At 32.0% G+C, this 18,756-nt stretch overlaps 1 protein-coding gene and 1 pseudogene across 1 annotated transcript; one reads left to right on the top strand and one right to left on the bottom strand.

Annotated features, from left to right (window-relative positions):
• Positions 1–812: 812 nt before the first annotated feature.
• Positions 813–4,281, bottom strand: LOC122596148 (annotated as a pseudogene).
• Positions 4,282–14,078: 9,797 nt separating this feature from the next.
• On the top strand, positions 14,079–15,130 carry LOC122598620. Its single transcript, XM_043771206.1, has 2 exons — positions 14,079–14,436; positions 14,834–15,130. Exons 1-2 carry the CDS (start codon positions 14,150–14,152, stop codon positions 15,105–15,107), a joined length of 561 nt encoding a protein of 186 aa, XP_043627141.1. The 5' UTR covers positions 14,079–14,149; the 3' UTR covers positions 15,108–15,130.
• Positions 15,131–18,756: the final 3,626 nt, after the last annotated feature.

Raw genomic sequence — 18,756 nt, 5'->3', positions numbered from 1 at the left:
AATGTTATGTATGATGGTTTTGATTGATATGATGGAACAAATCAACAAAATCCTACAGATTGGACCATTTCTTTTAGGTATGCATGATTGATTTATTCTCTTTATTATGCTTGATGTTATTCCACTCACCTTTTATACGTGCATTGCATATGTCAAAAGTAGGTTGTCCTGTCACAATTAAGACCGTAATATCCGTCTCCATACAGGGCAGGGTTGGCACTCTTTCTTGGTGCTGTCGGATGAGTTCTCTCATTGCCTCCTATGTTTTAGGTCAGTGGTGCCGGACTGCCTGTTGTCAACTCTTATGGGGAAAAAAACACTCTGCATAATCTTTGAGATTGAAGATATTTTGAAATGCTTGTGAAAATTATTAGTCATTCCAGGTGTGCAAGAATATGTGAGGCTAATGTTAGTCGAAACAAAGCAAAAATGTCAAGTTGTAAATACTATTCATATGATTTTGGTACAGAAACCAATGAAAACTAATTACGGCTTTGAAAGAAACAATATCAAAAGCAACCAACACTACACGACTATTAGTACATGTGTCATCAATAAAACGTTTAGTTAACAAAACAAAAGGGAAAGTTTTGCGTTTAGCTTACCATAACATTTTACTTTTTGAACAGCAGCTTACGATAACATATATTTGTGCCTTATCAATATCAATATATTACCTAGTCGATATTAATTGGAAACGCTCTAGTCCCAAAGATCCTAGCCATGCCTTAAAACCAGATTCTTGTTAGACTATGCAGGCTTTAGCTTCTTATTTATTTTTCAACCCATATGTTACTCAAGTACAGTAAAAAGATAATAAAAGATCGAACACCATCCAATATCAATTATCATAAACATAGTATGATTATATATCACCAATAAAAAAACAATACAATTTCCATCAGGCCAACAATCTTTAACAAAACCTGGCATGTGACAGGAAAACAAGTGGACAGGCTGGGATCACACCTCATCTGAGAAGCTAACTGACAAATCCCAGTAGTGACCAACTCCAGCATCAGAAAAAACCTTATGAGCAGCATTTTCAGTCCTGCACGAATGCACCAAAAACCTATGGAAACTAGGTTTAGCAACACTACCCTGCCACACCAATGCACATTTGTTCTTTGGTTTTTCATCAACTTCATCCTCATCCTCATCTTTCACAGCAGCAGCCCAGTTTATACGTTTCAGCATCAGCTTCTGATAACGTTTAATGGATTTAATGCCACCTTCCACCACCACAACACAAATGCCGTCCGAGATGACTGCACATCCTGAAAGCCTGTTTTCTTGAGCATTTACATCAACTTTAAACATAGTCGGAGGGTGAGAAAGGTCATTAATTTTGTACACGGAAACTATCGTCTCAGGAGTGTTATTGTCGTCAAAAAGTTTCCTTTCTTTCTTTTCACGCCTTTCAAATGGCGTTAGCTTCCGTGCAATATTTCTGTCAACATGCGCTTGCTCACGCTCAGCTGCAGCTTTTCTTGTCTCCATTTCAAGCCGGGTTGGGTCTTGGGTTGCTTCTGATCCAAGAACTTTCATTAAATTGCTCATTTTGACTTTCGGCTTAGGAGGTTCTAAAAGACCTTGTCTGATCATTTCTTGACGGTTTTTCTCAGTAGCTAAGCGTCTCTGAGTACGGAGCTTTTTGCGTTCTTTTTGTGTGAGTTTTAAGGGTTGAGGTGGGGGTAGGGCAGGCTCAGCTGGTGGTTCGATAGGACGGGGGTGTTCCACATATAAGGTGATCTTTTCCTTCTTTAGCATATCTTCTGCTTGCGCACCTTCTGTGATGTTTCCATAAGTACCAGCACTCAGAAGTGGCACATCCCTGGAAAATTAAACAAACTCTATATCAGATTCCAGGAAGTGTGGTGGGAAAATCATATTTCGCAATGCCATTTTCATAATTTTAATAATTCAGCTTCCAAAATATGTGTGGTAATGCCGTAATGCAATGATTTTAAACAAAAACCTAACATAATTTATAAACTGGCAGTATGTACGATTAGATATTGATAAACATAGCAAAATGTGCAAATGACGCAGGGTAATGTGTATCGATGAGTTTGGGATGAAACGGGTTGTTTAAGGTGGGTCTTAAAAGACCAAGATCAGATTGACAGGTATCTCCTTTCCATTTTTTGAAGAAATAGTTTAAAATTGATGTATCCTGATGCAATAATGATATAACGAATACAATTGATTTAAGTAGTTGTAGGCATTAAAAAAGCAAACTGAAAGGTCCTCAATTGAAACAAACTTGACCTATTTGATCGGTCCACTTTTAACAAAAAGAATCAAATCAACCCAAACATTAGCCAATCTTGCCAATTCTAATTATTGCCAACACTCTTTAGTAGAGAAGCTAAAGAGCATTTAATTCCACTATAGAAAAAAAGTGTAAAGTAACACTGGTGAAAGTAGTAATAGCTTACCACCACTCAACATCAGGAATAGGGTTCATCGGCTTCTCTTTAGTAATAATTCTCTCAGACACCTCTATGAGATTTGGATTAATATCAGGTTCAGCCTTGGCCTTAGCAAGCTGTGCTTGTTTTGCTCTAAACTCTCTAGCTTGTGCTTCTCCGAACTGACTCTGGAAAGAGAAAAGCAAACAATCAGCAAAATATAACGAAAAGCTCACTAGTACAGAATGGGAATGATGAGACAGAATATACCTTTAACTTGATGATCTCTGCCTCCTTAGCCCATTTACCTTCCTCTACAAACTGAAAGGTCATCTTTTTAGGCCTTAAAAGCTTAACTTTATCGATTCTCATTCTAGGATCAAAGTAAGGATTTTTATCTGGATCCACTTCCAATTCAGGTTTGAGAATCTGGAATGCATCTTTTTTCTGCTTGTTGATGTTAACCTGATGGTTGAAATGAAAAAGATCAGAAACAAGACTTATAAAATTACTCCATGCCTGAATATAAACAAACAATGTAAAAGATCAATTTACATGCTGAGCAGATCCGGTAACCAGTCAAAATGGGTTCAGGTCCTTTTTAGTATGCCTCAGTCCAAGCTGGGTAGGGTTGAGTCGACTCAAAGAACAAATGAACAATTTTTTGTACAATATTTACATAATTTTATAGGATTACAGCCAAAAATTAAATATTTAAACAAAAGACTTAAGAGGTTGTGTATATTAGAAAACACTCCGAACTACCAAAGGGTCTTTGACCTAGCAGTATTGGGTGTGGCCCGTCAACCATGAGGTCGTGGGTTCAAGCTCACTCGAGACTAATGGCGTAATCCTTTGTCTGCCAAATAAAGACAGACTCTGAACGTCAACCCCCTTTCCTATTTTAATCAGATTTTCAGTCTCTACCTTCTTGACCCATTTGAAATACAACAAAAGCCAGATGGACTCATTCATAAGTAAGTGGGTCGAAATCTCCACCCCTAATAAAAATGAATACATACAGAAATAAACTGACCTTAAGAGTGCTCAGGTTGTTCGGCTTTGCTATAGTCAACACGTTACCATTTTCATCTACTTCCCTTCCCTATGCATCCAAACGAAGAAAAAGTGTCTTAGCAGGCTTGGGTTGCAGAGTGACATCTGGTGGCAACTGTCCAGGAAACATGTTTATAAGTGGAGCAAACTCTGGGTCCCGTCTAAAGCCCATCTTGGCAGCAAGCTCTTGTGCACGTTTTACCGCTTTAACCTTAGGACCAGTAAGTCCTGCAAGTTGGGGCACACTACTACCAAGTGGCTGCACGGAAGTAGTGGCACCAGTATCAGTTACAGATTGAGGAAGGGTGGGAAGTATCCCTGCACTGGATGGAGCTTTTGGCACCTCGTTTGAAGCCATCTGACCACTTCTTTCTATGCTTGAGCTAGCATTTTTGTTTAACTGCACCATAACAAACATCGTATCATACCATGGCGACATTAATATTCAACACTTAATATCCAACATAATGGTAACAATAAAAATAAATAAAACTACGGCAAAATGAGTAAAGATGAAGAATACAACATAACTGAGATATACTGAAGTTTACAACTTACCACAGGGATCCTCTTCATCTTTTCTGCAAGCTCCTTTTGCCTGAGTAAAGTTGCTTTAGCCTTAGACAATGCATCAAGAGAGATGCCACCACTCTTGCCAGCATCTGCAGAACTTCCATCTGTACTGAATTTCACAGGAATCTCATGAGATCTGTTACTATTAACTCCTTCATTTTCATGTTTCGTAGAAATCGAATATACCTTTGGGGAGGTTGGCTGGGTGCCAACGGGGTGTCATGTGGGTTTCCAAATGCCTTACCGTTTGAATCTTTTGCCTCACCCTGTATCCAATAAGTATGAAGCACAAGTCAACTTAATTAACCTATATAAAGTTATACATATATGATACCACACGGAAAGATTCTACAAACAAAAGAACAAAATTGTGTCGCATCCCCTAAAACTGAAGGTAATTAATTACTACCTAGGACAACTAATTAAAACATCGACAACGGCTCTCTGGATTACGCAATACAGAGTTCATGTCGACAATCAAAGACAATAGTTAAAAAAATATACTAATTGACAAGCAAAGGCTACTTAATGCTTTCATATCTCTAATATATAAATTGAACTGCATAGTCATGACTACCAATCAATAAACTGTTGTGTAAGTTACGAAGAATAAAATGACTCAGTAATACAACTACCTTACAAAAACACTCTTGAATATCGCTAATCAGTAGGCACACCGATAGAAAAATACTCTATCTCTATCTCTATCCTTCCTTTTATCATTATTATTAATATAATGATGCCTTTTGTTTTTATCCTCTCTCATATCCCTTTCGTATGATTTCTCGCGTTCCGACCGGCGACGGCGATCATCTCCGTCGGCGTGTATGGATCGATGCTTGCTATAATCCCTCTTGCTGCTCGATCTTTCCATCTCTCGGTTTCTTTGGGTTTTGGGGAAAGATGAGTGACGGACTGGTTCTGTTTAGGTTTTTTAATAAATGAAAAATTACCAAATTTAATCCTGTCGTATAAAAATTAATAATAATTGTCTAATTGATTTATTATTCTCAAATCTTTTTGAGCCCCCATAATATATGGAAACAAATCAACAATAGTTTGATTTGTTGTTTATATAGTTTGTTTCGAATTTAATATATGCAAAAAATACTTAATCCAAGTTATCAAAAGTGTTTGTTTTTATGACTGTATTGAATTAATCCATATAGACATTGTTTATCCATTCAGTCACTTAATCAAACCTACTGAATTCATAGATACGAAAAAAAATCCCTAAATTACAATCGAACCCTAATAAACATAACTAAAAGTCGTTCGAAAGATAAAGAGTATTTAGACTTTATGGAACAACAACAAATGGAAGCAGATGCAAAGGAACGAGCACCTATGTTCGGTCCACTCGATTCGCAATCTGGCAAGCGGACATTCATCATAAATTAAATTATTATTTACTTTGTTTATACTAATTATAACTCCCTAATTCAAAACTTTTTTGACTAATCACGGTATGCCACTAGACCATACCTAGAAGCTTTTCAATAATTATATATATATGACCACCATAGCTAAGAGAAAAAAATATTTTAAATTTTTGATCTTGGCCATTGAAAATCATAAGCTTTTAAATCTTGACCTTTGAAATTCAAAGTCAACTTTCTAAAATCTAAAAGTCAAAAGATAATAAACATGGTAACTATTTAATTGCATATTAATAATACTAATGCTAATTATTCTTGGAAGTTTTGAATTCGTGTACCAAAACAGAAACACGACAATGATCAGTAACAACATACTCATCAATCACAATTTCATAATTAATTACATTATCCATAACAATTTATATGACATTTGAGTTTATATCATTAAAAAAAACATAACACTTCTCATTTCACCCATAAATATTTATAATAATAAAATATCAACCGAAATTACATTGAAACTAATAAGTATTGCAAACAAATTTTTCAGAGATGGTTAGGTGTATATATTCAAAACATACACCCTACTGTTATTTGTATATATACTATGTAATAATTCACTTGTAATAACATGAGATAATCTTTAAAATGTTACAAACTTAAAAAATAATAATATGCAATTAAAATAAATAATCTTTGTAAACAAATTAGAAGCAATTTAAAAGATCAAAACATAATTTGTCAAGCCAAAAATTAAGAATATAAAATGGGTCCAAAATAAAATGAAGTTAGCCCATTAAGAAAATAGAAATGGGCTCAAACAAATAAAATGGTCCGTTACTATTCTTTACACGCATTTTCGTACCTTTATTTTTAATATATATATTAATAACATAAAAATATGGGGTTTGCTAAATACAGTACTTAGGTTGTGTTTAAGGTGCATAAATTGTTTGTACATTTACCATGAAAATTAGGGGGCGAGTTTTTAATATGGAAGGTACAAGTTTTTTTTATGCATGTTAAATACAACCCTTAGCATTTCCCTAAAAAAATATTAATACTTACTCTTTATTTTTTACCTTTCAAAATAAACTAAAAAAGTAAACCTTAACATAAAAATAAAAGTCATTTATAGACTAATATTGGAAAGTTAATGAATATACAACTCTTTTAGGTTTATATATTGAATAATTTTTTTATTTATTTTTTAATCACAATATTAATTTAGTACCAGTAGACGTATTTAACTAACATAACTATGTTGTAAACTGTAATTACTTAAACGTATGGTATTTACAATTGAAATTTTTTTATAAAAAGTGACCGGTATTTAAGGTATTTAATGTACTTTTATTAAATTTAAAACCATAATAATATTAAAAAACATGCCTTTTAATTTTAATACCAATTGGAACTTCAACATAACCTTATTTCTCTATTAATTGGTAATTCCATCTGAAATGAAATACGGGTAAAAGTAAGGATGTTCAATTAATAAACAATAGCTTACTTCAATTTAGAGTTATTCAATTCTACAACATGAAATGTGAAACCAAAATCAATATCGAAAATCAAGAATCAAAATTGGAAATTATAGATATTACAGATACAATGTATAAATACGATTCGAAAATATAAACAAGAATCGTATCCCCACAATGCGTAACATGGTTAATAATTTATCAAAAGATTTAAATTTTTAGTTAAATCAAATTTAAAAATGATGCTTATAAATTTTACGTATGAAATCGGGTGAGGGTGACGATGGTCCACTTCACTAAATATCGACTTTAAAATTTTCAATGCACGGATAAATAACTTTATATAGAGCAAAAGCTAAAATAAATATGTTTATAATTATTTACATAATTATAACAGGTTTAGGTTAACTGATTTGGATTAACGGGTTGAAAATAACCAACCTGAACCTGACTTGATATCAAAATCGACTTGAAAATCTCAATCTGTTGTCAAACCGAACCCGGCTACCAACAGAAAAAAATCGGGTTTGCAATGGGTTAGTGGGTTAATTTCATATCACATGTATTGGTGGGTTGACATGTTAAATGGGTTAGTGAGTTGACCTCAAGTAATATAGATTGGTGGGTTGACGGGTTGACGGGTTAGATTGAAATCAAAATGAGTTGTGGGTTTTGGATCAAGTAAGTTGATGGATTAATTTATTCAAAAACATTATATAAATTAAATTATATTTAGGTTAACGAATTGACTTATTAAACCAAATGGTCAACTCAACCCTGGCCCACAAAAAGTCAAGTTGGCGGGTTACTAGGTCGAGATTCACAACTCTAACCCAGTTTTCTGAGTCGGTTTTAAATCAAATTTCAGGTAAAGTCAGTATTGGCAATCTTAATATATATCAAACCGACTCTATATATCTTATATCAAAAGTTGTGCAAATTTAAGACTTTATTTAACATTATACTCGATTTCATAATAAATTTTATTTCTGAATAAAATGCTTATAAATTTACTTGGTAACCCAGTCACCGACCGAGTATTGATCTAGTTATACAAGTGACTTTTTCTTTTCTTTTTTTACTAGTGAGTATTATTAGGGCATCTCTAACTAATAGTCGGTTAAATAAAAGTTTTTGTAAAGGTAACTTTTTAATAGATTGAAAATTGAGGATTAATTATACAAAGCTTTTAAAAGCTATTTCCCCCCACTATATACTGTAGTTTTTTTTAGTTTAATATTACAATTTAAAGCCTTATGAGAGCTTTCAAACACCCTGTATGTTAACTTTATATTAATTATTTATTACTCGTACTAGATATTTTATCCCGTGCGATGCGCGGCTAGCTGAAAAGGTTATTTTATGCATTAATAAATAGCTATTCTATAGGCCTATTATGTTGAAATTGATTATGTTATAGTTAATGGTTAATTTCCGGATTACTCTGATCATCTTTTGTCTTTTCTGACATGTCGATATCACAGTCACTAAACCTACTATAGTGATTACACACCAACATTTAACATAAGATATTTTGATATCATTAACAAGTCAAACGTAAATAGATAATGTAGCATGATATCTATATATTCATTGAACAAAATAATATATACAAAGTAAAAAAACTAAACATGACAAAAATTTAGTCATATAAAATACACATAAATACAATACGAATAAGTAAAAAAATAATAAGATAAATAAGAGAAAATCATTATAGTTTTTGCTTTCAATTATGCTGAAATGATAGAGAAAATACCTTATGTAGTGACGGAAAAAAATAATCCTAAACACAATTAGGAAATAAAGTATTTTATCTCCAACAATCAAGAAATTCATTCGTAAAACTCAAAATAACTACTATTATCATTATAAAATAGACATTTTTTTGTGGCTAGAATAACCAATTTTGGTTAAGGTTTTGGCCAAGAGAACGAAGGGGAAACAACAAAATTGTTTGGTCGTGTATAACCTAATAATATTTTTAAATAAATTTTAAATTTTGATATCGTCTTCAAAGTTGTATATATTTTAATAAATAATATTATTTATGTCAAATATCATTGCCAAATTAATAGATGTATTGGACGTCTTCTTAAATCTTAATATGGGTTTTGATTTTTTTTTTTAATTTTGTGTATATAGTTTTGATTTAATATTTTATGTTATATTTAATAAAATAAATTACATTGGTTTGAGAATAAATAGAGGTTATAAGATAAATATTGTAAAAAAAAGTATGGAGATGTCACGTAGAATACAATCCTATGTGGCAATATTTAAAGCTAGCTAAAAAAGGGTTTAAAAGGCTAGGATTTTTACTGTTTTAATATATACATAGATTGGTATACGGCAGAAGAATAACTTTATAAATTAAAAATCAATTGAAAAATACTTCATAATTATGATAAATTAACAACGAAGAAAGCTGTGAAACATAATATATGTATAGATAGATTATTAAGAATAACTTTATAAATTAAAAACCAATTGAAAAATACTTCATGATTATGATAAATTAACAAAGAAGAAAACTGTGAAACATAATATATGTATAGATAGATTATTATAAAGGGCTATGTAATTTGAGGTCTACGTGTTGAACGTAATATATATAGTTTGATTATGAAGTGTATATAGTAAATAGAAAATGAAAAAAAAAAGAAAGAAAAGATAATAAAATATTATGGATTATGAGTCATGAATTGTGAAGTGTTTATAGTTAAAATAAAAAAATTAAAAAATGTCATGCAATGTTAGTCGTGATTTTTTATATGCCATATTTAAAATATATGTATAATTATATTATATTATTTAATGAAAATCTATTAGTGTGAAAAAAATATGGAGGTGCCACGTAGGTTAAATCCTATGTGGCATGTTTAGAGATAATTTTAATTTGAGGTGGATAACTTTAAAAAGCCAGAATAACTATTGTTTTATTATGTATATAAATATAAATATAAATTTATTTATTAGGTTCAACACGTTTAAAGGAATTACTTGATGACATCCCCTTCCATGAAGAACTACAACAAATGCCTCCGGAAAATCCCCCTCGTAAACATTCTTATTTTCCCATTCCATAACAACAATGCCTATGAGGGCACCTTGTATGTATACTAATTTATTATTTCTTAGGTTAAGTACTTGGAAAGCGATCTCGTAAAGAAGAAAAATATATACCAACGCCTCCAAGTTATTCTGGTAAACATTCTTATTTTCCCATTATACAAAAAACAGGGCTGGTCAGAGGTGCCAAACACCCCCCGCATGTTGACTTTAATATTAATTTATTACTCGTATTTATTAGGTTCAACGTCTACCATCTCCTTCCGTGAAGAGGAACCGCGATACAATTTTACTTCCCAATGTATTACAGTAATTTTTAAGCATCATCAAAAGTAGCTATGACTCTGTGTGAGTTATCCAATAATATGTTGAAACTACACTCACTTATTGTGTTTGGTTTGTTGTTTGTATAGGGACTCCCAGTGTAATGTACAAGTTAAGGCCCCTCCCTCTCGTACCCCGTTGTAAGTGGCATTTTAAAAACATGAAATATTTACCCGCTTACATACTACAATGGATTCCTCCTGCCTAATTACATACTAACAACATATGATCATCATGGCTAATACTTTCAGCTATGCTAATTATTCGGATCATGACCTACCGGATGATGCGAGCACAAGAAAAAAAAATTGTGTTCTCCATGGGAAAGCTACAAATAACATTCTAGATATATACTTCTTTAAATTTACGTATCATTTGTACTAAATCCGGAATCTATTTGTTTAGGAGCATTGAAGAATCAGAAGAGGGTATTAATGAAGATGGCAAAGCAAACTCGAATGATGGGTGATGGTTTCAAAATTAATTAGTTTTTTAAACCAATTGTGTAGGAGGTTGTGGTCTTTTGAAGGGAATGATCGAGTAAATAAACTAGAATGTGTACGTAGGAGGGTGTTTTATAAACAGATCGAGTTTGATGGGATGTTAGAACCTAAATACCTAATGAAGATCACGCGATATTTTAAAGTCAAGATTTGGCTGATGACTTTTTGATAATATGTTAGCATGTAAGTATCAGATGATTTATTTGATATTTTACTTTGTGATTTGCTCTGCATGTGGATTGTGGAGACTCTATATGGTCATGATAAACTTATCTCATGTTGAACCTTAACTGAGTGTCCTTATCTGAACTCATATATAAAGTATTTTCACTACCATTGCCTATGAATTTTAAGAATTTTTAAATTTAAGTTAAGTTAGGAACCTGGAACATCCTAATTTAACATTATCAATCAAAATCATTCATTCAAAAAAGATAATATAGTCATTTATTCCCTTTTAAAAGGCTATAGCCTACAAAAGTGTCATCTCAAGTTTACATAAGCCTAAATCAAAAACCTCTCTTCAGATTTCTCTCTTTTTTTTCCTCCACTTTTCATTGTCTCTCAACCAAAAGCTGGAAACCATTGCTCATATAGTCATTTTGCTCTCTCTAGAAAAGTGGTTAAAAAAGAATTTTAGGCTAATATTTAAAAAAAAATAATCAGGACATATTTACCCTGTTGTTTTGCGCGGATACTATACTAGTCTACTATGTATACAAATATAAAAAAATTATAAGAAAAATCACATTGTGATCGTTAATACATATTTCATGGCTTTTGAAAAACAATAGCAAATTAACCATTATTTAATCATTGAAAGGAGCAGAGGCGGTACCAAGAAAAAATTCCAAAGGGGACAAACTTATAAAACTTAATGAAAAATAAATCTAAAAGGGGGCAAAATGTTAAAAACCTATAGAAATTTTTTAAAAATTTATGAAAAATTTAAAAATACATGACAAAATTTAAATTTAGAGGGGGGCATTGGACCCCCTTGCCCCCCCTTTAGTACCGTCCATGGAAAGGAGCAACCATGGAAGGAGTAGCAGTGACAATGAACGATGTTAATTAGAAATATGTGATAACAGTTGCATGTGGCAGCTTCCCTCTTTGAAATATAAATTTTGTATGAATTTTCTAAATTTTGTTATAGATTTTATGTATTATAAATTAACCCTTTTGGATATATTTTTTTCTTTTTATAGATTTTTTAACTTTGCCCCTTTATAAATTTAATTTTGGTACTGCACTAAGCAGTTGGTTGTGACTTTCAGGGCAAAGAAGTGGATATGGAATGGGGTTGTGGTATTGGTATGTGTGTATGTAGTATGGAAGAAGCAACAGATATGGACATGTTTTTTAAAATTAAAGTATAAGATAAAGAGTCCATATCAAAACCACGTCCATATCTGTTAAACTAATTGGGCTTTATATCTTCATATTAATTAGGTTGAGAATTCCGAAGTAAATTGGGCGGGAGAAAAAAAAATAATGCGGGGGAAGGAAATTTGATGTGTTTGGCAAATTAAGAACATTTGTTATATATTTTTTTGGCAACTTTTTTAAAAATACAAAAATCTAATAATATTTATTAAGTAGTAAAAATAAATATTGAATAAGTAATAATTTAGAAAAGTGTTTATGTGTTTTTTATTATCAATATAGAATGGGCCAAATTGAAAGTCAAAAGTAATGACTTCATTTAGTTATCATTGATCATCATTGAAACAAATGACTAGGCAACCACAAGGATGAACTTTTGGCCACATAAAATATCCAGTTTTATTTTAATTAGTTAAGTTATACTCGCTATTATTTTAACTTGTGGTTCCAATTGGCTCAGAATTTAATACTATTAGAAAAAAGAAACTTTAATTAAAATATTATTACAACATATCTTACCAATAGAAAATGGCTCCAGCATTGCTTCATTTTAACTAATTTTATACTAACGTAGTAACGTACGTGTGGCAACTACATTTATACGAATCACATTAAAGTATTTAGCTATAGCCAAGTCTATTTTAGATAAAAGAATATAATATTATAGGGATTAATCACGGGAAGACTAACGTACTTTCTTATTTGTACACGGTTGCCCATTATACTTTTTTATTGATGAGGTTTACCCACATACTTTTCTTTTTTTTACACCGTTGACCAATATTACCGACTATCACAGGTAAACCGGTCAACTTTGGGTCAATCGTGTACAAAAAAAAAAGTATGTAGGTAAACCTTATCAATGAAAAAGTATAATGGGCAACCGTGTACAAATGGGAAAGTACGCCGGTCTTCTGGTGATTAATCCAATTTTAATCAACGTTTGTAAACATGTACTTTTTAATCAACACAACTATATATTATATTGTCAATTGTTTCCTTACATTCTATCTTCATAATTATGTCCATATTATAACTATACTCTTACACACAACTCAACATCGTTCTAATATTTTAGATCATTTTTAAACCACACGTTAAAAATGAAAATAATATAATTCATCTCGGATGTACAACGAACGGGTCTTAAGACCTCGTTACAAAGAAAAAACAAGTTTTGAGGTCGGACACCAACATTCATTATTATTGGGTTGCAATGATATGCAACATATACAACGTCAAAATGTTCAAAATTTTTATATTTTGGGTTTTGTATTAAATATTTGGTTGTTAATCCTTTTTTATTAAGAAAGATTCGCATGTATTAAGTATGTGGGATCATCCATAAGATATTTTTTTAGCCATACATCACTACTTATTTTTTTCTGATTAATCACGAAAAGATCAACGTACTTTTCCATTTGTACACAGTTGCCCATTATACTTTTTATTGATGAGGTTTACCCACATACTTTTTTTTTGTACACGGTTGACCCAAAGTTGACCGGTTTACCTGTGATAGTCGGTAATATTGGTCAACCGTGTACAAAAAAGAAAAGTATGTTTGTAAACCTCATCAATAAAAAAATATAATGGGCAACCGTATACAAATGGGAAAGTACGTTGGTCTTCCCATGATTAATCCCAATATTATAATCATTTTAATGTGTGTAACTGGTGTCTTTGCTTGGGAACAAATTAAGTTGCAAGGATAAGTGACATGATTCAGTTCCTAGCTAGATGTGGAATATTTGATGACTCGGATATGGGTGTATCCAAAATAATATATGGACCTTATCCATCACCTTACCAACCCATGTTAATTGTTACTAATATATATATACATACATCTCCAAATACCCTTTTCCAAATCATAGCAAATAACTCTAAACATTATATACATATACCTTTCTAGTCTCTACTTGTTCATCTATATATATTTGATCATTATCAGAAAAATGGCTAGGATTGAGGAGCAACAAATATTCCAAGACTTGGGACATATTTCAGGCAACAAAGGCCAAAGTACTAGACAGTTTCAATGGGTTTTTGGTGAAGTTAAAAACGATATTACTAATGAGTATCAGTCAGATTTTGTTGAAGAATGCTCAAGCGATCTATGCAAATCTTTAGGGTCGTCTTCCTCTGAGGAAGTAGACGATGCAATTTCATCTTCTTTAGGATGGTCGTCTCATAATAGTCCATTGTACGAGTTATCTGAACTCATGGCACAATTGCCTATCAAGTAAGATATGATCATCTGACATCTCATACAATAATATATGTACGTATAATTTGTGATAATGCAAATGACATGATAAAGCAAAATACAAAATATTTGATAATGTGTAATGTCACTCTGTATTGTTTAGTTTTTTTAAGGGTGGAGAGGAAAGGAGTGAAGAGGAGAAAATTATAAAATGCATTTTTAAGGTTTTATTTTAAGTGTAGAAAAGGAAGTAGTGGAAAGGATTAGAGGAGAAGTTTAGTTGTTTTTTGTTTTAAGAGTTTTTCTATCATTTTTTAGATGATCAGGAAGGAAAACTTTTTTTCCCTCTCCTCTCTTTTCTTTTCTTAAGTTAACTAAACAATACAGTTACGCGTTACTTTTAACTAATCATTTACTTGTATAATTCGTGCAGGAGAGGTTTGTCAAAGTACTATCAAGGAAAATCTGAGTCATTTGGATCACTTTCAAATTTGACAAACATTAAAGATCTAGCCAAGAAGGGAAATCATAGATCAAGAAGGTCAACAAAATTACTTGGTCAAAGTCAAACATTAAGTGCCAAGCGCACAATTGTGAAAAACAAGAAGAGTTGTTTATCTTCTATTGCTAGAACTTCTTTATTTTCTTCACTTGGAGAAATGGGTGCTTTACTTGACACAATTTCTGTACAAACTCATAATTTCTAATCAACTGATCTTTTTCCTCGTTACGGGTTGTACGTTTTAGAAGTGCAATAATTTGTTTATTTAAGAATGCAGGATTCATAAGTAATTTATAAACAATGTATCCCGAAAACATAACAGACTTGCATACGAAAATGAAAGCTCGATGATTCAAGCTTTGGATAATATTTCTCTTAAATTCTTTTGTTTTTATGGTATATCTTCGAAAATATACATGAAAGTTTGAGCAGAACTTATATATTGCATCGATAGCGTGATTAGTGTTGCTATGTTGTATTGATCATTTGCTCTAAGTTCGGGTTTGGCTCACAAATTTTATCCGAATTCGATGAAATTAAAATTCAATTTCATTTTTTAGCGTGTTTGTTTGTAAAGAGATGGAGAAATTCATCCAGTTGAATGTAGAGATTTAGCCATGTGAGGAAATCTTCATTCCTTGAGAGTAGGAAAAGAAATTTCATTCTTACTTAAATCTTCAAAATATAAAAAATATTATGTCAAACTCGAATTTTTTTTGACAAATTTCATTTCTTGTAAGATTATTAGGTAAATCAAACGCACCGAGTTTATAATTAAACACAAGGTGACTACCATTCAGGCAATGATATGTGAAACACAAAGTTAGTACATATCACACCAATTCATGGTTTACATGCAATTTAATAGTGAAATCATACTGATGATACAGGTGTCTTCATTTTTTCTATTCATAAAGTTTCCAAAAAGAAAAAAGAACGAAAGAAAAATTCCGTTGGTAGTTGGGACTTGGGACGAAAGAAAATATTCAGTTGGGCTTTTACAAAACATAAAGCAAACTGCAATTGTGGAGTTTTGTCCTATTTGAAAGACATTTTGGGCTTTAGGCAATTATATTTTTTTGGGCTAGACCCTTAGAAGGTAAAATCTACCCAGATCAAAAACCAAAAACAACCCAACGAACATCAAAGTGACGGAATTAGTAGAAGGTAGATATAGAAAATTTAGAGAAAATTTCATTACATACCCCTGGGGTACGTCATATTATTAAGTTTCACCCCTCACGTTTTTTTTATATCATTACTTACCCTTATGGTGATTTTTCGTATCATTACACATTCTCTTCAAGCATAAAAACGTCATCGGATCTATGATACTGGAGTAGTTCATAGTCTTTATACACACTGAATCCAGATCCATCTTTCTTTCTTTCTATATCTCTATATATATTTATATATCTAGAGATCTATATATCATAAAAAAAAATAAGATATGTTCATCTCTCTCTCCCAGATCTCTCTCTCTATATCTCTTTTTTATATACGTATACTGATACATAAATAGATATCGAGAAACCATTTTCACATTTCAAATCCCACTTTCAATCAACAATGATTCGCTATGTATACGTTTTCCAAAACTGATGTACAACAAAATAAAACAAACATCTTCAACAAGAACTGGTGGAGGCGCTCGCTTGGGGTTGTGGTGGTCAGCCGGAGTGGTCTGTAGGGCGACGCACTGGTCTTTTTCCGGCGACTGGTCTATAGGGCTATTAACCAATGATTTGCTTGAGAAGTTGAAATAAAATTTATCCATGTCACATTCGGGTACAATACCCAAACCGAAGATATATAAAAATTTTTTTATCTCAACCGTTCACCCACCACCACCGCCGTTGCCGGAGCTAACTATTGCGGTGATTTACCGCTTCCGGATTTGGGAGTCGGTAGTTCTTGGTAGACGTGATTTACCGCTACCGGATTTGGGAGTCATTGGTTTTAGTGGGTTTTGTTGGGATGGGGTATATGTAAGTAAGTAAGTAACTGCTCAGTGCCGCCTTCTGCAGGTTTTGAGCCCCAATACCTCGACGGTGTATGAGGGAGGTTAAGATGTAGCCAGACCTTACCTCTACCTAAGTAGAGAAGCTGCTTCCAGTTTCTACCTAAATGACATAAATACCTAAATGGTAGAAAAAGACCCTCCAACCTTTGCATGGGATGAGATATATGTGTATTGATAAATTGATGTATGTATATTGATGTATTGTGTGTATTTGTTGCCGGATCCACATCTATATTGATATATGGGTATATCGTGTGTTTATATTGATATAGATTGGATATAGATACAAAGATGTAGATAAATTGATGGATTTCATGTATGTATAATGATATAGATCTGCAACATATCTTGCATTTTTGTATAGATATAGATTTGTTTTGGGTAGATTTGCTTAGGAGGAAATGGGTTGGGAAGAGGAAGAAGAAACCGGACTTTGACTTAAGGAGGGAAGAAGATTTTTGTAGTGAAAAAGACTAAAATACCCTCACGTGGTATGCACGTGAGGGGGGGTAACGGAGAATCACAAACGTCCGTTAGGGTGAGGGGTGTGTAATGATACGAAAAATCACCATAAGGGTAAGTAATGATACAAAAAAAAGAGAGGGGTGAAACTTAATAATATGACATACCCCAGAGGTATGTAATGAAATTTTCTTGAAAATTTATGTTTGATTTATCTCTTTTAGACGAATTAATATAAAATTATTCAGATGAAAAAATTTGTAAAGCCTTAATATGTTTAATTATAATATCAAGATACATGACAAGCTTGAAAGTGGAGATAAAACAAGAAAAAAGATAAAATTGATACTTGAGTTGATTAATTTATACTCCGTATGTGAATTGATTATAGACATATGTATCGTTTTAGACGGTAGCCTCATGGACTAAGCACTACCTTTCTTAAACACCTATATATTTTTGAACTTTCGTAAATATGTGTTTTGAACGAGAGATACTATAAAAGGTCCCCGAAGTACATCTATGCATTTTTGTTATCTAGTAAATGAAGATGTACCATGGGTCATGGGCTTGCATATGATCCAATATTCCAATTGCATATCACTTTAACTTAAAATCGCAACAAATTAATTACGGAATAATAAAAGCCTCCAAGTCCGAGGGTTCTTACTTCTCCCACTCTCATTCTCCACTCACTCTCAAATCTCAATAGCCTGCTCCACTTTGGCTCTAGCTCCGGCTCCATCCTACTATAGTACATTATGAAGGGGAAGGAAAAATAAAATAAAATTGTTGTATAAACAACCAAAAAGGCAAAAATAAAATGTGGTATACATATATTACCTTATCAACAAATATAGGCCCGTCAACTTTTCTATTGCCTTATCAATAAATGGAAAATGTGGGTACATAATTGAGTTTTGTATATGCATTTTAGTAATATGCATTTCGTTTGGTTCTCCCAAATTTGGATAGTGAATTCTAACGTCAGGTTATCGGAGGTACTAAATTATTTGGCCCTTTGTACATGACAAATACACAATTTGATTCAGGGGTGTTACTTTTATCGGAATTTTTAAATGATCGATCCATACGATTCAAATGTGAGTTGGATTAGACGGATTGAGTTAACTAGAATTTGAATTGTAGTTCATATTTCATACCGTGTTATTTAGAATTCGGATATTGTAATTTAGATTATTTTTTTTTTCATTTAGATTATATATATAGTTCAGATTGTATATAATATTTAATATTATTATTAAGTTAATATTAATTATATATAAGTTACTAATTATGTATATACAGAAATTTGATATAAGAAAGGTTGGTGAGAAATAAATAAATAAATAAAAAAACGTGTTTATTA

The sequence above is a fragment of the Erigeron canadensis genome, chromosome 4 (assembly GCF_010389155.1).
Source record: "Erigeron canadensis isolate Cc75 chromosome 4, C_canadensis_v1, whole genome shotgun sequence".
Taxonomy (NCBI): Eukaryota; Viridiplantae; Streptophyta; class Magnoliopsida; order Asterales; family Asteraceae; genus Erigeron; species Erigeron canadensis.
This window is presented reverse-complemented; position numbering and strand designations above follow the sequence as displayed.